Here is a 15,804-nt window from a genome sequence, read left to right as displayed (position 1 = left end):
AGAAGAAGGTATATTCTTTCCTATTTGGGTGGAATGTTCTATAGATGTCTGTTAAGTCCATTTGCTTCATTACCTCCAGTAGTTCTCTTACTTCTCTATTAGGTTTCTGTCTGATTGACCTGTCCATTGCTGAGAGAGGTGTATTGAAGTCTCCTACTACTAGTGTGTGTGGTTTGATATCTGCCTTGAGTTTTAGTAATATTTCTTTTACATACATGGGTGCTTTTATATTAGGGGCATAAATATTCAGGATTGAGACATCATCCTGACAAATTGTTCCTGTTATGAGTATAAAGTGTCCATCTCGATCTCTTCTGATTGATTTTATCCTGAGTGAGGTAAGCCAGACACAAAAAGAGGAACATGGGATGTACTCACTCATATTTGGTTTCTAGCCATAAACCAAGGACATTGAGCCTATAATTAGTGATCCTAGAGAAGCTAAATAAGGAGAACACAAAGAAAAACATATAGGCATCCTCCTGAATATTAACCTTCAGCAAGCGATGAAAGGAGACAGAGATAGAGACCCACATTGGAGCACAGGACTGAATTCTCAAGGTCCAAATCAGTAGCAGAAGAAGAGAGAGCACGAGCAAGGAACTCAGGACCATGAGGGGTGCACCCACACACTGAGACAATGGGGATGTTCTACTGGGAACTCACCAAGACCAGCTGGCCTGGGTCTGGAAAAGCCTGGGATAAAACCGGACTCTCTGAACATAACGGACAATGAGGACTACTGAGAACTCAAGAACAATGGCACTGGGTTTCTGATCCTACTGCCGGTACTGGCTTTGTAGGAGCCTAGGCAGTTTGGATGCTCACCTTACTAGACCTGGATGGAGGTGGGGGGTTCCTTGGACTTCCCACAGGACAGGGAACCCTGATTGCTTTTCGGGCTGAGGGGGGGGACTTAATTAGGGGAGGGGGAGGAAATGGGAGGCGGTGGCTGGGAAGAGACAGAAATCTTTAATAAATAAATAAATTAAAAAAAAAGAATGAAAATAGACCCACATCTTTCACCGTGCACAAAACTCAAGTCCAAATGGATTAAAGACCTCAATATCAGCCCGAACACACTGAAAAGGATAGAAGAGAAAGTGGGAAATATCCTACAACAGATGGGCACAGGAGATCACTTCCTATGTATAACCCCAGAACCACAGACATTAAGAGCAACATTGAATAAATGGGACCTAATAAAACTGAGAAGCTTCTGCAAAGCAAAGGACACTGTCACTAAGACACAAAGGCAACCTACTGACTGGGAGAAGATCTTCACCAACCCCTCAACAGACAAAGGTCTGATCTCCAAAATATATAGAGAACTCAAGAAAATAGACTTTAAAATGCTAATTAACCCAATTAAAAAATGCAGCACTGATCTGAACAGAGAATTCTCAACAGAAGAAGTTCAAATGGCCAAAAGACACTTAAGGTCATGCTCAACTTCCTTAGCAATCAGGGAAATGCAAATCAAAACAACTTTGAGATATCATCTTACACCTCTGAGAATGGCTAAAATCAAAAACACCAACGATAATCTTTTATATAATTTTGCATATGCTTTTCACTACAGACCACTGAATTTACCAGCACTAAAGAATTTTCCTTGTAACATAAATTCATTCTCTCCCTTAGGTTTTCTCTTTCACACACCTTCACTTCATATCTGTTCCCATGAGGATGGACTGTGTAGTGTCTATGTAGGAACTGAAGGCTCAGGTCCTTAATCTAAACATAAAATCATATTTTAATAAACTATGATATATATTATTCATATCTTTGCTGAAGGTGATGGAGCATCTCAAGTTCAAAAAATGTATAATTTTGATATCTGCTCATTTGTAACAAAAATAATTAAAAAGGAAGGATGGAAAGAAGAAAGTAAGAAAGAATGGAAGGAAGGAAGGAAGGAAGGAAGGAAGGAAGGAAGAAAGAAAGAAAGAAAGAAAAGCCTTGCTTGCTTCATTTTGAAAATAATCATAGATAGGGGAGGAAGAACTTGTAGCAGTTCTGAGTATCCAAAGAAATATTGACATTGGAGCAGAAGGAAAGAAAGTGAGAAGAATCTTCCTTAGAGTCTGTGTATCTCCTGGAGTTCTAGGATTTAGTTAAAGGAATTGTGCTCAAGACACAGTAACCAATGGAATTTAAATATACTATACTATTTTAAAAAGAATTTTTCATATTTTTTGAGAAGTCATATACAATTTCAAAGAATCTTGGCCATATTCTAACTGAACGTTTTCCTTCCAATATCTTCCCCTTGGCCCTCCCAACACGTTTTCCTCCCAAATTCATGTTATCTTTTTATAACTCAACAAATCCAAATAATATTGACCTTCTGCCCATGCATGTTTACAAAGACAAATAACCAGTAGCTACACCTGCAAATGCAATAAATCTCCATCCCCCAGCTTCTATCATTGAATGCAGAGAGTCCATGACTGTTCACTGCTGAGAACAGACAACTGTGTGAGTGCTTGTCCACAGACAGAATGTCTACATTAAAACTCCCTCATTCCCTACTTTCTTACTCCTCCATATTCCTCCCGCAAAGCACAAGGGACATCACTGAAGAGTGGGTTGAAAGAATAAAAGTAGCATAAGTGGGGAGGATTTCTATGAGATGGTTACCTCTGGACATCACATGGTTATTATACACTAGAATTTGTATGGGTTCCTGTACAACATATGTACAAAACCAAGCCAATTAAATGGTCCATCACGTAGAGGAGAGGGACTGTACATGCCACATCTACCTACCTGAGATCGTCAATATATTTTACTGAAATAATCATGCTTCAAAATTAAAACATTTTTAACATTTTAAAAATTAGAACACAGAAATGTTCCAAAATCAACAATGCAAAGGTCACAGTGCTATAAGGAAACCTACTAATGGTGTTTGGCCAATGAGCATATGCTTATACTATCTTCTATATTTGTACCAATACACTGGTGCTTCTCTAAGCCTTGGTCAGTGAAGCCTCTTTCTGAAGTGTATGACATGAAAGTATATAAACGTGACTGCTCTAATACTGAAAATAAGTTACCTCTGAATACTCACTGCAGAACAAACATATCATATATATTATGAAGGTCAAGAAAGGTAGCAAGGGACTGCTGGAGGAATGTGATAGAGTTGGTGCTGCCATTTAGATCCAGTGTAGCCATAACAATTATGCACATATAAAAGAAACAACATGCTGCATATAGTCAGAAAAAAAGGAAATGGAAAGAAGTATGGAAGAGAGGATGTTGGAGAAAGTGAGAGGGAAGAGGAGAGAGGAAGTGAGGAAGCAGAAGTTTAGCAGGGAAGCAGGGAGGGGGGGAAAGGAAAGAAAGAAAGAAAGAGAGAGAGAAAAGAAGGAAGGAAGGAAGAAAAGAAGAGGAAAGAGGGTAGTAGGAATGACTGATTCATAGATTAGCTTGAATAAGTTTTATTCTGTCTAAATTTTCATAAAATTTCTGCTTTAGCAATAATTTCTCTTTTCCTGTTTCAAATGAAATATTTTCCAATTCCTTCCTCAAAAATATAAAGAAGATTGCACCATTCAAATGTTGCTAAAACGCTGCTAGAGACTTGCCTACAGGCCAATCTAGTGGGAGCATTTTCTTCCAACTGAGGTTTATAATTCGCAGATTAATATAGCATTTTCTACATTGAGAAAGTTCTAACCATCATTTGAATACAAAATATCGTACTGACATTGTAACAGGAACCATTAACTGAATATCCATGAGTCCACTAGACATTACCGAATAAATGACTAAAAAAACTCAAGTATCGAGATGACCTCTCAAATAGAAGATAATTGTGCTTAATGTGCAGCTTTACCCTAAAGGCATTCCATTTGAACACTTTTTCTTAGCAATTTCTCCTGGAAAATTTCATGGAAAGAGAACCATTCAAATCATGACAGAACAAAATGTGGACACAAACTCTGTATGATGTAAGCCAAGAGCAAATCCTTGACTAAGAGGTCACATGCCAGTTCTCCAGGATGGTATGAAAAATATGCAATTATTTCCCAAGACCCAAAAAGCACAATGAAAAATCAGACAAAGCAAAGATGAGACATAAGGAGCGTAATGTCTGAAAGTGTTCTTCTAACAAACATAGCATCCTGAACAAGTGCAGGAGAGCACTTATATTGGCAGATGCCAATCAGAGCTTTCAGAAGATGGCAGGCTCCACAATGTTAATACCTGTCTCCACCACTGCTACTCACAATACAGAATATGAACAGAGGGAAAAGGAGCACAATATATGTGGTGTCCAATGTGAAAGAATTGGTGGATATTCTCTAGGATTTACTGACAGATTGTTTTCAGCTATTCTCTACCATTCCCTGATGATTTATATTAACAAGGCATGGAGAAAAGCCTTAAATCCCTTTTTCTATGGTGATATTCACCATAAGACAAACAGTTTCTATTGTTCAAGCACCTCCTCCTCTTCATTTCTTGTCATCACTTAGGATTCTCTGTCTTCTTTTTGCTTCAGGTAACACAAGGTTCAAGACTGGTCACATGCTACTGCTTTTTATGAGTTGTCATGAAGAGCTGACCCTCAATTCCTCACCAATGCAACAATAATATTTAGGAACCTGCTTTTGCAATGTGCTTCAAGTAGTAAATAAACAAGGAAGGAAATAAAAATGTACATAGTGATAGAGACAAAGACAAACAGAAAACAGGAGCTAGGAAATATCCAGGTGTGATGTCCTTGAGACCACTTATGTGTATGAAAATCAATCCCTTGAATATCCTATCAGATAAAAAATTAAAATCACATGCATAAATGTTTGTGAGTTGCATCCACCCAAGTTGGATTTTCTAGGTGAGCAATAAAAAAATTAACTTCTGTGACAATAGAAAGGATTTTAAGTAGTTCCTTAATCCTGATTTCACATCAGGTAGATGCTGAAGTGCATTATGACTAAGTTCCATCTAAACACTCCGATGGGATGTACAGGGATATGCACTGAGGATGTGGTATCCTCTGTTATCTGCACAGCATGAATGTGGCGTCACTTAATGTTTTCCATCCAAGATATGCATGGGGAAATCATACGATTTCCTATTTATATGCAAGTGGGAATCCAGTGTCGGAAAAATGTTACTCATTTTTTATCACCAGGTCCTCTAAGAAACACAAGGACAAGGACAATTCTCAGAAACCTGAGGAAAAAGTTTAAACCGTGCCCTGTGCTTCCTTTTATCCTCTCAGGAACGTCCCACAATGCAAAGCAGCCATAAAAGTCCAGGCCTACATGAGAGGCCCCATCTCTTTCTCACTAAAGCGTCCAGTAGAGCATGGTTGTCCTGGTGCTGCTCCTCTGCCTGGTGCTCGTTTCAAGCTGTGAGTGTTTCAGGGTTTTAGAAAAGAGACCCAGTCATATCATCTGTGGGATAACTGTACCGTGATGATTGTACCTGTTCCCAGGTTCCCTGTCCCAGGTGCAGCTGAAGGAGTAAGGAACTGGTCTAGTTCAGCCCTCATAGACCCTTTCCCTCACCTGAACTATCTGTAGATTCTCATTATCCAGTCATGGTGTAAGCTGGGTCTGTCAACCTCCAGCAAAATGTCTGAAGTGGATGTGAAGAATCTGGAGTGGTGGAAGCACAAATTAGAATTCTGATCTCAAATCCCAAGTCAACATGAGCAGGGACACCTCCTGTTACACAAATTCTAATTGTACTTAATGATAAAGAGCCTGAGTCAGCTACCAGGGGCAAAAACTGAAGGATCAGAAAAGCAGAGAATTCAGCCACTAGAGAGTTCTTACTTCTACCAATGCTCAGACAAAATGGGGAAGATCCTGTCTCTACAAATCGTCTGACTGAATGCTGTCTCTCCAAAACTTCAGACTGCCTCTCAGATTGAAACCTCAGACTGGATCTGAGCTCCTGTCTCCTCCTGTCTTATATTTCTCTCTCTGCCCAGCCATGCCAAGCCAGTCTCTGCTACCCCACTGCTTGGATAAAAGACATATGATTCCAGGTGCTGGGATCACCTTTGTGTGAGCTCCATTTCTGTATTACACAGAGTCAATCCCTTGTATCCCAGGATAGCACTGCACTCACAGAGATCAGTCCACTTCTTTCTCCCTAGTACTGGGATTAAAGGTTTGTGCCACTATTGCCTGATGTCAATGGCTATCTAGGGACTTAGATCTCCACCCTTATCTTTAGGAAGCTTTATTTGTTAGATCCCAAATAAAATATTACTTCACTTCCATGAGCTATGTTTTCATAAAACTGAACAATCTGAGAACTTCTAACACAGCCATGTATTACGGTGCCAGAGACACAGTGAGAGAACTCCAGTGTGAGCTTGGACAGAAACCTCTCTACTCAGACCAGCAGGGGATGCTGAGGACCAGCAGGAACTCACAACACTAGTGGTGGTCACTTCAGAATCTAGGAAGTTCTGGAATATGCTTCACCTATACCTGTTTTTCTTTTACACAAGGAACACTTCTAGAGTACCCTTGACTTCTCATAGCCTATTAATCTTGCTTTTTAATTAGACACTAAAACATCTGGCTTCCCCCGCAATATTCTAATATGTATAATTGCTTCTTGTTAGACAAAACAGCATGTTAATTTTATATATTCCATATATACATATATTTATATATACTTCATCAGGTGTATGAAATTGGGAAAATTGCTGATTTGTAAGACAGTTTAAGAATTTCGAATAATCTTTAATTCATCCTCTTTATTTCTAAACTTGTGATAGAGAACCACAACTGCCCCGAATTGATGTTAATTTCCAAACTTACTTTAGAAAATGAAGCATCACAGTTTTTGTTTTTTTACTTTTAAACTAAAAGTGTACAGCTATTATAATTGTTGCAAGATTCTATTTTTGAACATTAGCGTTTTGGTAAAAACTAGCTTGTGCTTCGAAATCCAAACTAAAGATTCCTCTATAGGCACATTGTGCAACTCAGATTTCAAATTTTTCAGTCACAAATATCCACATCCCAACAAACATCAGCTCCAGTTCCTGGTCCTTCTCTCTTCAGTCCTTCCCATTGACAACTGAGTTCTATGATTTTCACAGTTTGTGCTTTTGTTGCTCCTAGAATTACTCCTCTGCTCTCTCTGTTGTTGGTGACATGAAGAGCAGGTGTCTCATGTGTGAGCTAGTGAAGTGTCTTCAGAGAAGCCATGTTGGCTGTGGGCTCCATGTTAATGGATCATACAATTGGAATGGATGAAGAAAGTGTGGAATATCTACACATTAGAGTACTATGCTGCGGTAAAAAAAACAATGACTTCTCGAATTTTGCATGCAAATGGATGGAAATAAAAAACACTATCCTGAGTGAGGTATCCCAGAGCCAAAAAGATGAACATGGGATGTACTCACTCATAATTGGTTTCTAGCCATAAACAAGGGTCACGGAGTCTACACTTGGTGATCCCAAAGAAGCTAAGTAAGAAGGTGAACCAAAGGAAAAGCATATAGTTGTCCTCTTGGCTATGGGATGTAGACAAAATTGCCGGGGAGAAAATTGAGATCTTGGGGGTGGGGTGAGATGGGGGTAAGGGGAGATGGGGAGAGAGGGGGGAGAGGGGGAGAATGGGGGGGGGAGCTTGGGAAAGGGGGAGGATTGGGATGAAGGAAGGTTGGATGGGGGAGCACGGAAGCACGGTTCTTAGTTAAGGGAGCCACCTTAGGGTTGGCAAGAGACCTGAACCTAGAGTGGCTCCCAGATACCCAAGCCGTGGTCCCCAGTTAGTTCCTTGGGCAGCTGAGGATGGGGAACCTGAAATGACCCTATCCTAGAGCAATAATGACGAATATCTTGAATATCATCATAGAACCTTCATCTGGTGATGGATGGAGACAGAGACAGAGACCCACACTGGAGCACTGGACTGAGCTCCCAAGGTCCCGATGAGGAGCAGAAGGAGGGAGAACATGAGCAAAGAAGTCGGGACCACGAGGGGAGCACCCACCCACTGAGACAGTGGAGCTGATCTATTGGGAGCTCACCAAGGCCAGCTGGACTGTGACTGAAAAAGCATGGGATAAAACTGGACTCTCTGAGCATGGCCAACAATGAGGGCTGATGAGAACCCAAGGACAATGGCACGGGGTTTTGAAACTACGTAATGTGCTGGCTTTGTGGGAGCCTAGCCAGTTTGGATGTTCACCTTCCTAGAAATGCACGGAGGGGGGAAGACCTAGGACTTACCACAGGGCAGGGAAATCTGACTGCTCTTTGGGCTGGAGAGGGAGGGGGAGAGGAGTGGGGGGAGGGGGAGAAGGGTGGGAGGAGGGGGAGGGAAATGGGAGGCTGGGAGGAGGACGAAATTTGTTTTCTTTTTTTTTCTCTTTTCTCAATAAAAAAAAGTTAAAAAAAAAAAAAGGAAATGTGACTCTTTTCACCCGAGGCTGAGACTTCTCCTGAAATTCAGGCAGTGACAGCAACAGTGTGTAATGAAGCTTAGGAGACCACATTGACTACATTATTAGAATCTTGACAGAAGAACACATAACTGTGAATTGAATAATTCTACACTATTTTGAACTCAAAGGTGTCATTGTTATTTTTTCCATGGTTAGTGTGAGGATCAGCTTACATGGCTGCTCTTGAGATGGATGAATAGGGTAATATTTTAATGAGTTTGTTGGACCTAAAATATATCATAACCAATACCTCTATTCTAATCCCAGGTCTTTACTTTTGACCAACAATATCCACAACTTTTTATGGAGAGCCTACCAATATGAATTAAAAGACTTCACATATTCACATTAAGGTAAATATTTTTTTTTGGTTTTTTGAGACAGGGTTTCTCTGTAGCTTTGGAGCCTGTCCTGGAACTCCCTTGGTAGACCAGGCTGGCCTCGAACTCACAGAGATCCGCCTGTCTCTGCCTCCCAAGTGCTGGGATTACAGGAGTGCGCCACCACCGCCCGGCTGGTAAATAATTTTTTAAACAAATAGGCACAGGGAAAATTTTTCTTCTGGAGTAGAAAAGAAGTAACAATTGTGTAAACAGATGACCTTGAATTTCTCTTCTCTTCACTATGTCCTCTGATTCGTTACAGACAATTTTAAAGAAAAGGGAATACCTAGATGATACATATGTATAATCTAACACCAGAATAACTGTTCCTGCAGCATGAGCCATGAAAGGGTGGGGTAAGAATGATATGTTTTTCCCCTAATTCTGATTGATGATGGGATATTGTCATCTTAGAGCAAAGTAACAGACAACCAAATGTGAAAAGATATTTTACAAATCATGTATAGAATTATCTGCAAATAGATTTTTCATACATAATTGAATGACCCCACCAGTTCTTAGCTGGATGGGAACATGGTCCCAGATAAAGTTGCCTACCATGTCATTTGATATTTACCAATATTCCTTAATCATTTGCTTTCTGAATTTTTGTTTTAAGCCTCAGCTATACAGTTTTTACTAATCTTCTTTATTCCTTCTGTTTATGATCACTAAGTGCGATGTTTTCTACCCAGCTCCTCCCACAACTTCCAAACATGGGTCCCTAACAACCTTATACTTACTTAAGCACAGTTAGTGATGCTCATATCTACATGTATGTGAACCCAAGCACTGCAACATAAGAAACATACCAGTGACCATACCCTCAACAAAGAGTGACTATATCCCTTGTCTAGAAAAATATGTCTTTCTGATCTTCTCTTAGATAAACCCATGAAATCACATGTATTAAATGTTAGTGAGCTACTTCCTCGCAAGCAATTTATAGGTGAGTTATGAGCATAAAAAGGATTCCACTGCCACCAAGAGAATAAATTTTAAGTTGCTTCCTTAGTCAGAGTTTCTGATAACAAAAAAGGCCCAATTCTACTGCTGTAATTTCTAGAAATAGACAAATACATTTAGGACATGGTACCGTGTTTTGCCTGCACTGTGTGACAGTGGACACACTTAGTATAAACACTGCCAAGTTTTGTTTGCCAGGTCTGAGCACAGTCACTCACACTATTTCAAATTTGTTTGGTATTGGAAATCCAGATGACAAAAAGAAAATGTTCATGAATCTCCATCTCCAGTACTGCTAAGGAGCACAGGACAAATGTTGGTCACCTGAGGAAAGAGTGGAAATCATCCCCTGTGCTTCCTTTTGTTTTGCTTTTAGGAACCTCCCCAAATGCAAAGCAGCCCTCAGGCTCAAGATGAAAGCTCAGGCATAGCTGAGAAGCCCCATCTACTTCTCACCAGTCTCTAGCAGAGCATGGCTGTCCAGGTGCTGCTCCTCTGCCTGGTCACCTTTCCAAGTAAGTATTTCAGGGTTTCAGGAGAGGGTCCCTGGCATGTCATCTGTGGGATGTATAACAGATGTTGATGTTGCTTGTCTCCAGGTGTCCTGTCCCAGGTGCTGCTGAAGGTGTCAGGACCTGGCCTGGTGCAGCCCTCACAGACTCTGTCTCTCACCTGCACTGTCTCTGGGTTCTCATTAACTGACTATGATATTAGCTGGGTTCGCCAGTCTCCAGGAAAGGGTCTGGAGTGGATGGGAGGTATATGGTACAATGGAAGCACAGAGTATAATTCAGCTTACCAGCCCCGAATCACCATCAGCAGGGACACCTCCAAGAACCAAGTTTTCTTAAAATTGAACAGTCTGCAAAGTGAGGACACAGCCACGTACTACTGTACCAAAGACACAATGAGGGAACTCCCAGGTGAGCCTGCACAAAAACCTCACTGCAAGGACACTCAGAACCAGAAGAGGGTGCTGAAGATCAGCAGGGACTCCTGAGGACCAGCAGTAAGGGTCACTTTAGATGCTAGAAAGTTCTGAACTATGGTTAATAAACATGAGTTATAAATTCAGAACCTGTGACTTATTATTCTTCTAGCCAAGAATACCTTCTGAAGGCCATTCTCCACTGCCATATTCTATCCAACTTTCCATGTATGCAGATTAGAATAATTTTTTGACACAAATCCTTTAAGCTGTCCAATTTATTCTGATTATCAGACAGAATGGAACCTAATTTTATATAGTCTCTCTCTCTCTCTCTCTCTCTCTCTCTCTCTCTCTCTCTCTGCATGTATATGTACCACTTGACAATTCAAAAGGAGTCTGAAATTATGACAATTGTTGACTCAAATTTCAGTGAGAAAGTTTGGGAAATTTAGTAATTTTAATTTATTATATGTTTTTGAACATGTGAGAGAGAAAGTGCACCTTCCCTGTAAAATTCGCTTTCCAAACATAGATTTAAAACTGAAATGTCCATTATTTCCTTCTAGACCAACAGAACTTAAAAGAGTACACTTGGTAATCATTTGTGAAAAATTCTATTTTTAAACATTTGCAGCTTGTTAAAAATTAGTTTATATGAAATTCCAAAGTAATGATTATTCTGTAGGCATATTTGTGATCCCTCAACCCACAAAATTCTCAGGCACCAGTGTGTTGTGCAGTTCAGCTGACATCAGCTGCGTTTCTATTCCCTTCTCACATCAGTACTTTCCATAGACGACTCAGTTCTGTGATTTTCTGTTTATGATTTGCTGATGCTTTTGCTAACAAAGGCTACCAGAGTTAAATCTACTCTCTGTTGCTGATGATGAAGAGCCTGCTGTCTTATGTGTGAGCTAGAGAAGTGTCATTCAGGAAACAGGGTTGAATTTACTTTCCATGATAATGATCATCAGCTTGAGGCAGCTTTAAAAAAGAAAAGAGAATGTCTTCAACTGAGACTGAGGTTCCTCTGGAAACTCTTGCAGTGACACCAATAGTCAAAGATTAAACTTGGAAATCAAACAGAAAAGATTGGTAAAATTCTGAGATAAGGACACATACCAGTGACTTGAATAATCCACACAAAGATAAATAAGGGGTCATTGTCATGTTACCTTGGGTCAATCTGAGTAACAGCCTAAATAGCTAATTGAAAACATGATTAGGAGGATAAATAAATGAATTAATCTTTTTTTTTATTTTTCCATTCAAAAATTTACAGTTCTTCCCCTCATCCCATTCCCCTCCAGCTCCCCCACTCACACTCCTCCCTCTACCTCCCTGCTTGAGAGAGGGCACAGAACCCTGCCCTGTGGGAAGTCCAAGGCCCTTCCCCACACATCCAGGTCTAGGAAGCCAAGCACCCAAATAGACTAGGGTCCCAAAAAGCCAGTACATGCAGTAAAAACAAGTCCCAGAGCATTTATCATCCTCTCCTCTGCTGCCCAAGGATCTAGAGAAATCCTCTGGACACCTGGGAACTCCTCTAAAGTCCAGTCTCTTGCCAACCATAAAATGGCCCTGTTACTTAAAATATCTTCTTGCCTGCTCCCAAATCGACCCTTCCTCTATCTCAACCATCCCATTCCCCCAAGCTCTCCCCAATCCTCTCCTTCTTCCTTCTGTCTCCCCATCTCCCCTTCCCCGAAACCTTTCCACCCCTGTGCTCCCATAACCCAATTAAAAAATGGGGTACTGAACTGAATAGAGAATTCTCAACAGAAGAAGTTCAAATGGCCAAAAGACACTTAAGGTCATGCTCAACTTCCTTAGTGAACAGGGAAATGCAAATAAAATCAAATTTGGGATTCCATCTTACACCTGTCAGAATGGCTAAAATCAAAAACACTAATGATAGCCAATGCTGGAGAGGATGTGGAGTGAGGAGAACACTCATCCATTGTTGGTGGGAATGCAAACTTGTGCAACCACTTTGGAAATCAGTGTGGCAGTTTCTCAGGAAACTGGGTGTCAATGTACCTCAGGATCTAGCAACTCCACTCTTGGGAATATACCCAAGAGATGCGCAATCAGACCACAAAAGCATTTGTTAAATTGTGTTCATCACAGCATTATTTGTAATAGCCATAACCTGGAAACAGCCTAGGTGCCCCTCAATAGAAGAATAGATAAAAGTGTGGAATATATACACTTTAAAAAGGTGTGGCACATATACACTTTAGAGTTCTACTCAGGGGTAAAAAACAATGACATCTTGAATTTTGCATGCAAATGGATTGAAATAGAAAACACTTTACTGAGTGAGATAACCCAGAGCCAAAAAGAGGAATATTATATGTCCTCACTCATTAGTGGACTCTAGCCATAAACAAAGGACATTGAGCCTATAGTTCATGATCCTAGAGAAGCTAAATAAAAAGGTGAACCCAGAGAAAAACATATATGTATCCTCCTGGATATTGGAAGTAGAGAAGATCACCAAAAGTCCAGTTTGATCACATGCTAATTTAGTCCCATTCCAGGTGTATTTGGTGAGCTCCCATTAGAACAGGCACTCTGACTCAGTGGGTGGACCCACCCTTCACTGTCCTGATTTCCTTCCTCATCTTCTCCCTCCTTCTGCTCTTCAACTGGACTTTGGGAGCTCATTCCTTGCTCTGATGAGGGTCTCTGTCTCTAACTCCATCCACTGCCTGACAAAGATTCTTTGGTGATATTCAAGATAATCATCAGTGTGATAGTGGGGTAAGGACAGTTCAGGTACCCTCTCCTCTTCTGCCCAAGGGCCTAGCTGGGGACAACCCCGTGGACACCTGGGATCCCCTCTAGAGCCAAGTCTCTTGCCAACTCTAAAATGGCTCCCTTAATGTAGATATCTTCTTCCCTGCTCATATATCCATCCTCCCTCCATCTCCACCCTCCCAGTCCCCCAAGTTCTCCCAGTCTTTCCCTTCTCCCTTCCACTTCCCTTTCTCCTCTTCTCCCAACCCCACCCACACCCCTATTCCCACCCCCATGCTCCCAACTTTGGCCCAGCAATCTTGTTTGTTTCCAATTTCCAGGAGGATCAATATATGTTTTTCTTTGGGTTCACCTGGTTATTTAGCTTCTCAAGAAATGTCCTTTGTTTATGACTAGAGTCCACTAATGAGTGAGTATATACCATATTCATCTTTTTGGGACTAGCTTATCTCACTCAGGATAATGTTTTTATTTCCATCCACTTGCATGTAAAATTCAAGATGTCATTGTTTTTTACCACTGAGTCATACTCTAATGTGTATATATTCCACACTTTCTTTATCTATTCTTCTGTTGATGGACACCTAGGTTGTTTCCAGGTTCTGGCTATTACAAATAATGCTGCTATGAACATAGTTGAACAAATAATTTGTAGTATGATTGGGCATCTCTTGGGTATATTCCCAAGAGTGGTATTGCTGAATCCCGAAGTAGGCTGATTCCCAATTTCCTGAGAAACTGCCACAATGATTTCCAAAGTGGTTGAACAAGTTTGCATTCCCACCAACAATGAATAAGTGTTCCCTTTACTCAACAAACTTTCCCATACACTATCATTGGTGTTTTTGATTTTAGCCATTCTGACAGGTGTAAGATGGTATCTCAAAGTTGTTTTGATTTGCATTTCCTTAATCACTAAGGTGATTGAACTTGACCTTAACTGTTTTTTGACCATTTGAACTTCTGTTGAGAATTCTCTGTTCAGTTCATCACCATGCACAAAACTCAAGTCCAAATGGATTAAAGACCTCAATATAAATCTGACCACAATAAACCTGATAGAAGAGAAAGTGGGAAGTAGACTGCAACATATGGGCACAGGAGACCACTTCCTACATATAAGTCCAGTAGCACAGACAATAAGAGCAACATTGAATAAATGGGACCTCCTGAAACAAGGACACTGTCATTAAGACAAAAAGGCAAACTACTGATTGCGAGAAGATCTTCACCTACCCCGCATCAGACAAAGGTCTGATCTCCAAAATATATAAAGAACTCAAGAAGCTTGAAATTAAAATTCTAATTAACCCAATTAAAAATGGGGTACTGAACTGAGCAGGGTAAATCTTTTAAGCAAGGTTGTTGCCTAGCATCGAACAGACATCAAGAGGCTATGATTTCCAATAATTTCAGTTTTGACCAAGAATCTGCAAAATGTGCTACTGAAATTTTAACATCATCTACAAAAGGAACTTCCGTAATCCATTTTGAAGTAAAAAAAATGATGGTTCAAATAATTACAGACAACAATCCACCTCTAAAGTAAGACAGAAGTACCAATAACACACGGAAATACCATTGGAGTCTCTCCTTTTGCGCATATCCTCTCATAATTTCTAAAGAAATAAATAAAGGGAGACACAGACAACAGGAGTGCAGAAACCTGGCACACACTACCTCACTCAAAAACACAAGATGTAGGGTGCTAATAGCATGTGCCTTTGATAGAGTGTGACAAAAAGGCATGTGACTAGGGATTTCAATGATGTTCTTTCCCCAATCCTGTCAGATGAACAAATATCACCTTAGTGAAAAGTGTCTACTAAATAAATGTACATAATTATTTTACAAACATGTATAGGTTTTCCTGGAAATGACTATATATACATATGTGATGAACCCCACAAGTTCTCACTTTGTCAGAATAGTGGTCCCAGATGAAGTGCCTGATACTGATTCAGACACAGAAAAAGGAAATGAAATTAACAGTGCCTGGTAGCTTCAAATCTGTTTTGAACCTTTCCAACTTAAAACTAGACTTTGAGCATTCTTACTATTCAGTTGCTTTAATGTTTTATAAATTTATTCACTATTTAAATATCAGGCAAACTATATAATTTTGAGACTTCTAAAGTATTCAAATTAATTAAAAAAAAAACAAAAACATCTAGTAAATCATAAGTTCACATACTTATAAAACTAAAGGTGTGATAAACAATTCTGCAATATGCATATTTTTACATTTTAGAAAGTTTAAATATGGTAATTAAATGGTTCCATAATGTAATAGTGTAAAATAAAAACATGAATTTGAG

The 15,804-nt window shown here is 40.0% G+C and overlaps 1 gene segment (V, D, J or C); it reads left to right on the top strand.

Annotated features, from left to right (window-relative positions):
• The first annotated feature begins 10,264 nt into the window (after window positions 1-10,264).
• On the top strand, window positions 10,265-10,792 carry LOC121438501. The segment is given in 2 exon segments: window positions 10,265-10,307; window positions 10,392-10,792. Coding segments are annotated over 2 exon segments (444 nt in total).
• Window positions 10,793-15,804: the final 5,012 nt, after the last annotated feature.

The sequence above is a fragment of the Microtus oregoni genome, unplaced genomic scaffold (assembly GCF_018167655.1).
Source record: "Microtus oregoni isolate MIOR12 unplaced genomic scaffold, Mior012 000056F_ref0000123, whole genome shotgun sequence".
In the NCBI taxonomy this organism is placed as follows: domain Eukaryota; kingdom Metazoa; phylum Chordata; class Mammalia; order Rodentia; family Cricetidae; genus Microtus; species Microtus oregoni.
The sequence above is the reverse complement of the archived record's forward strand: the minus strand, read 5'-3'. Positions and strand labels throughout refer to the sequence as shown.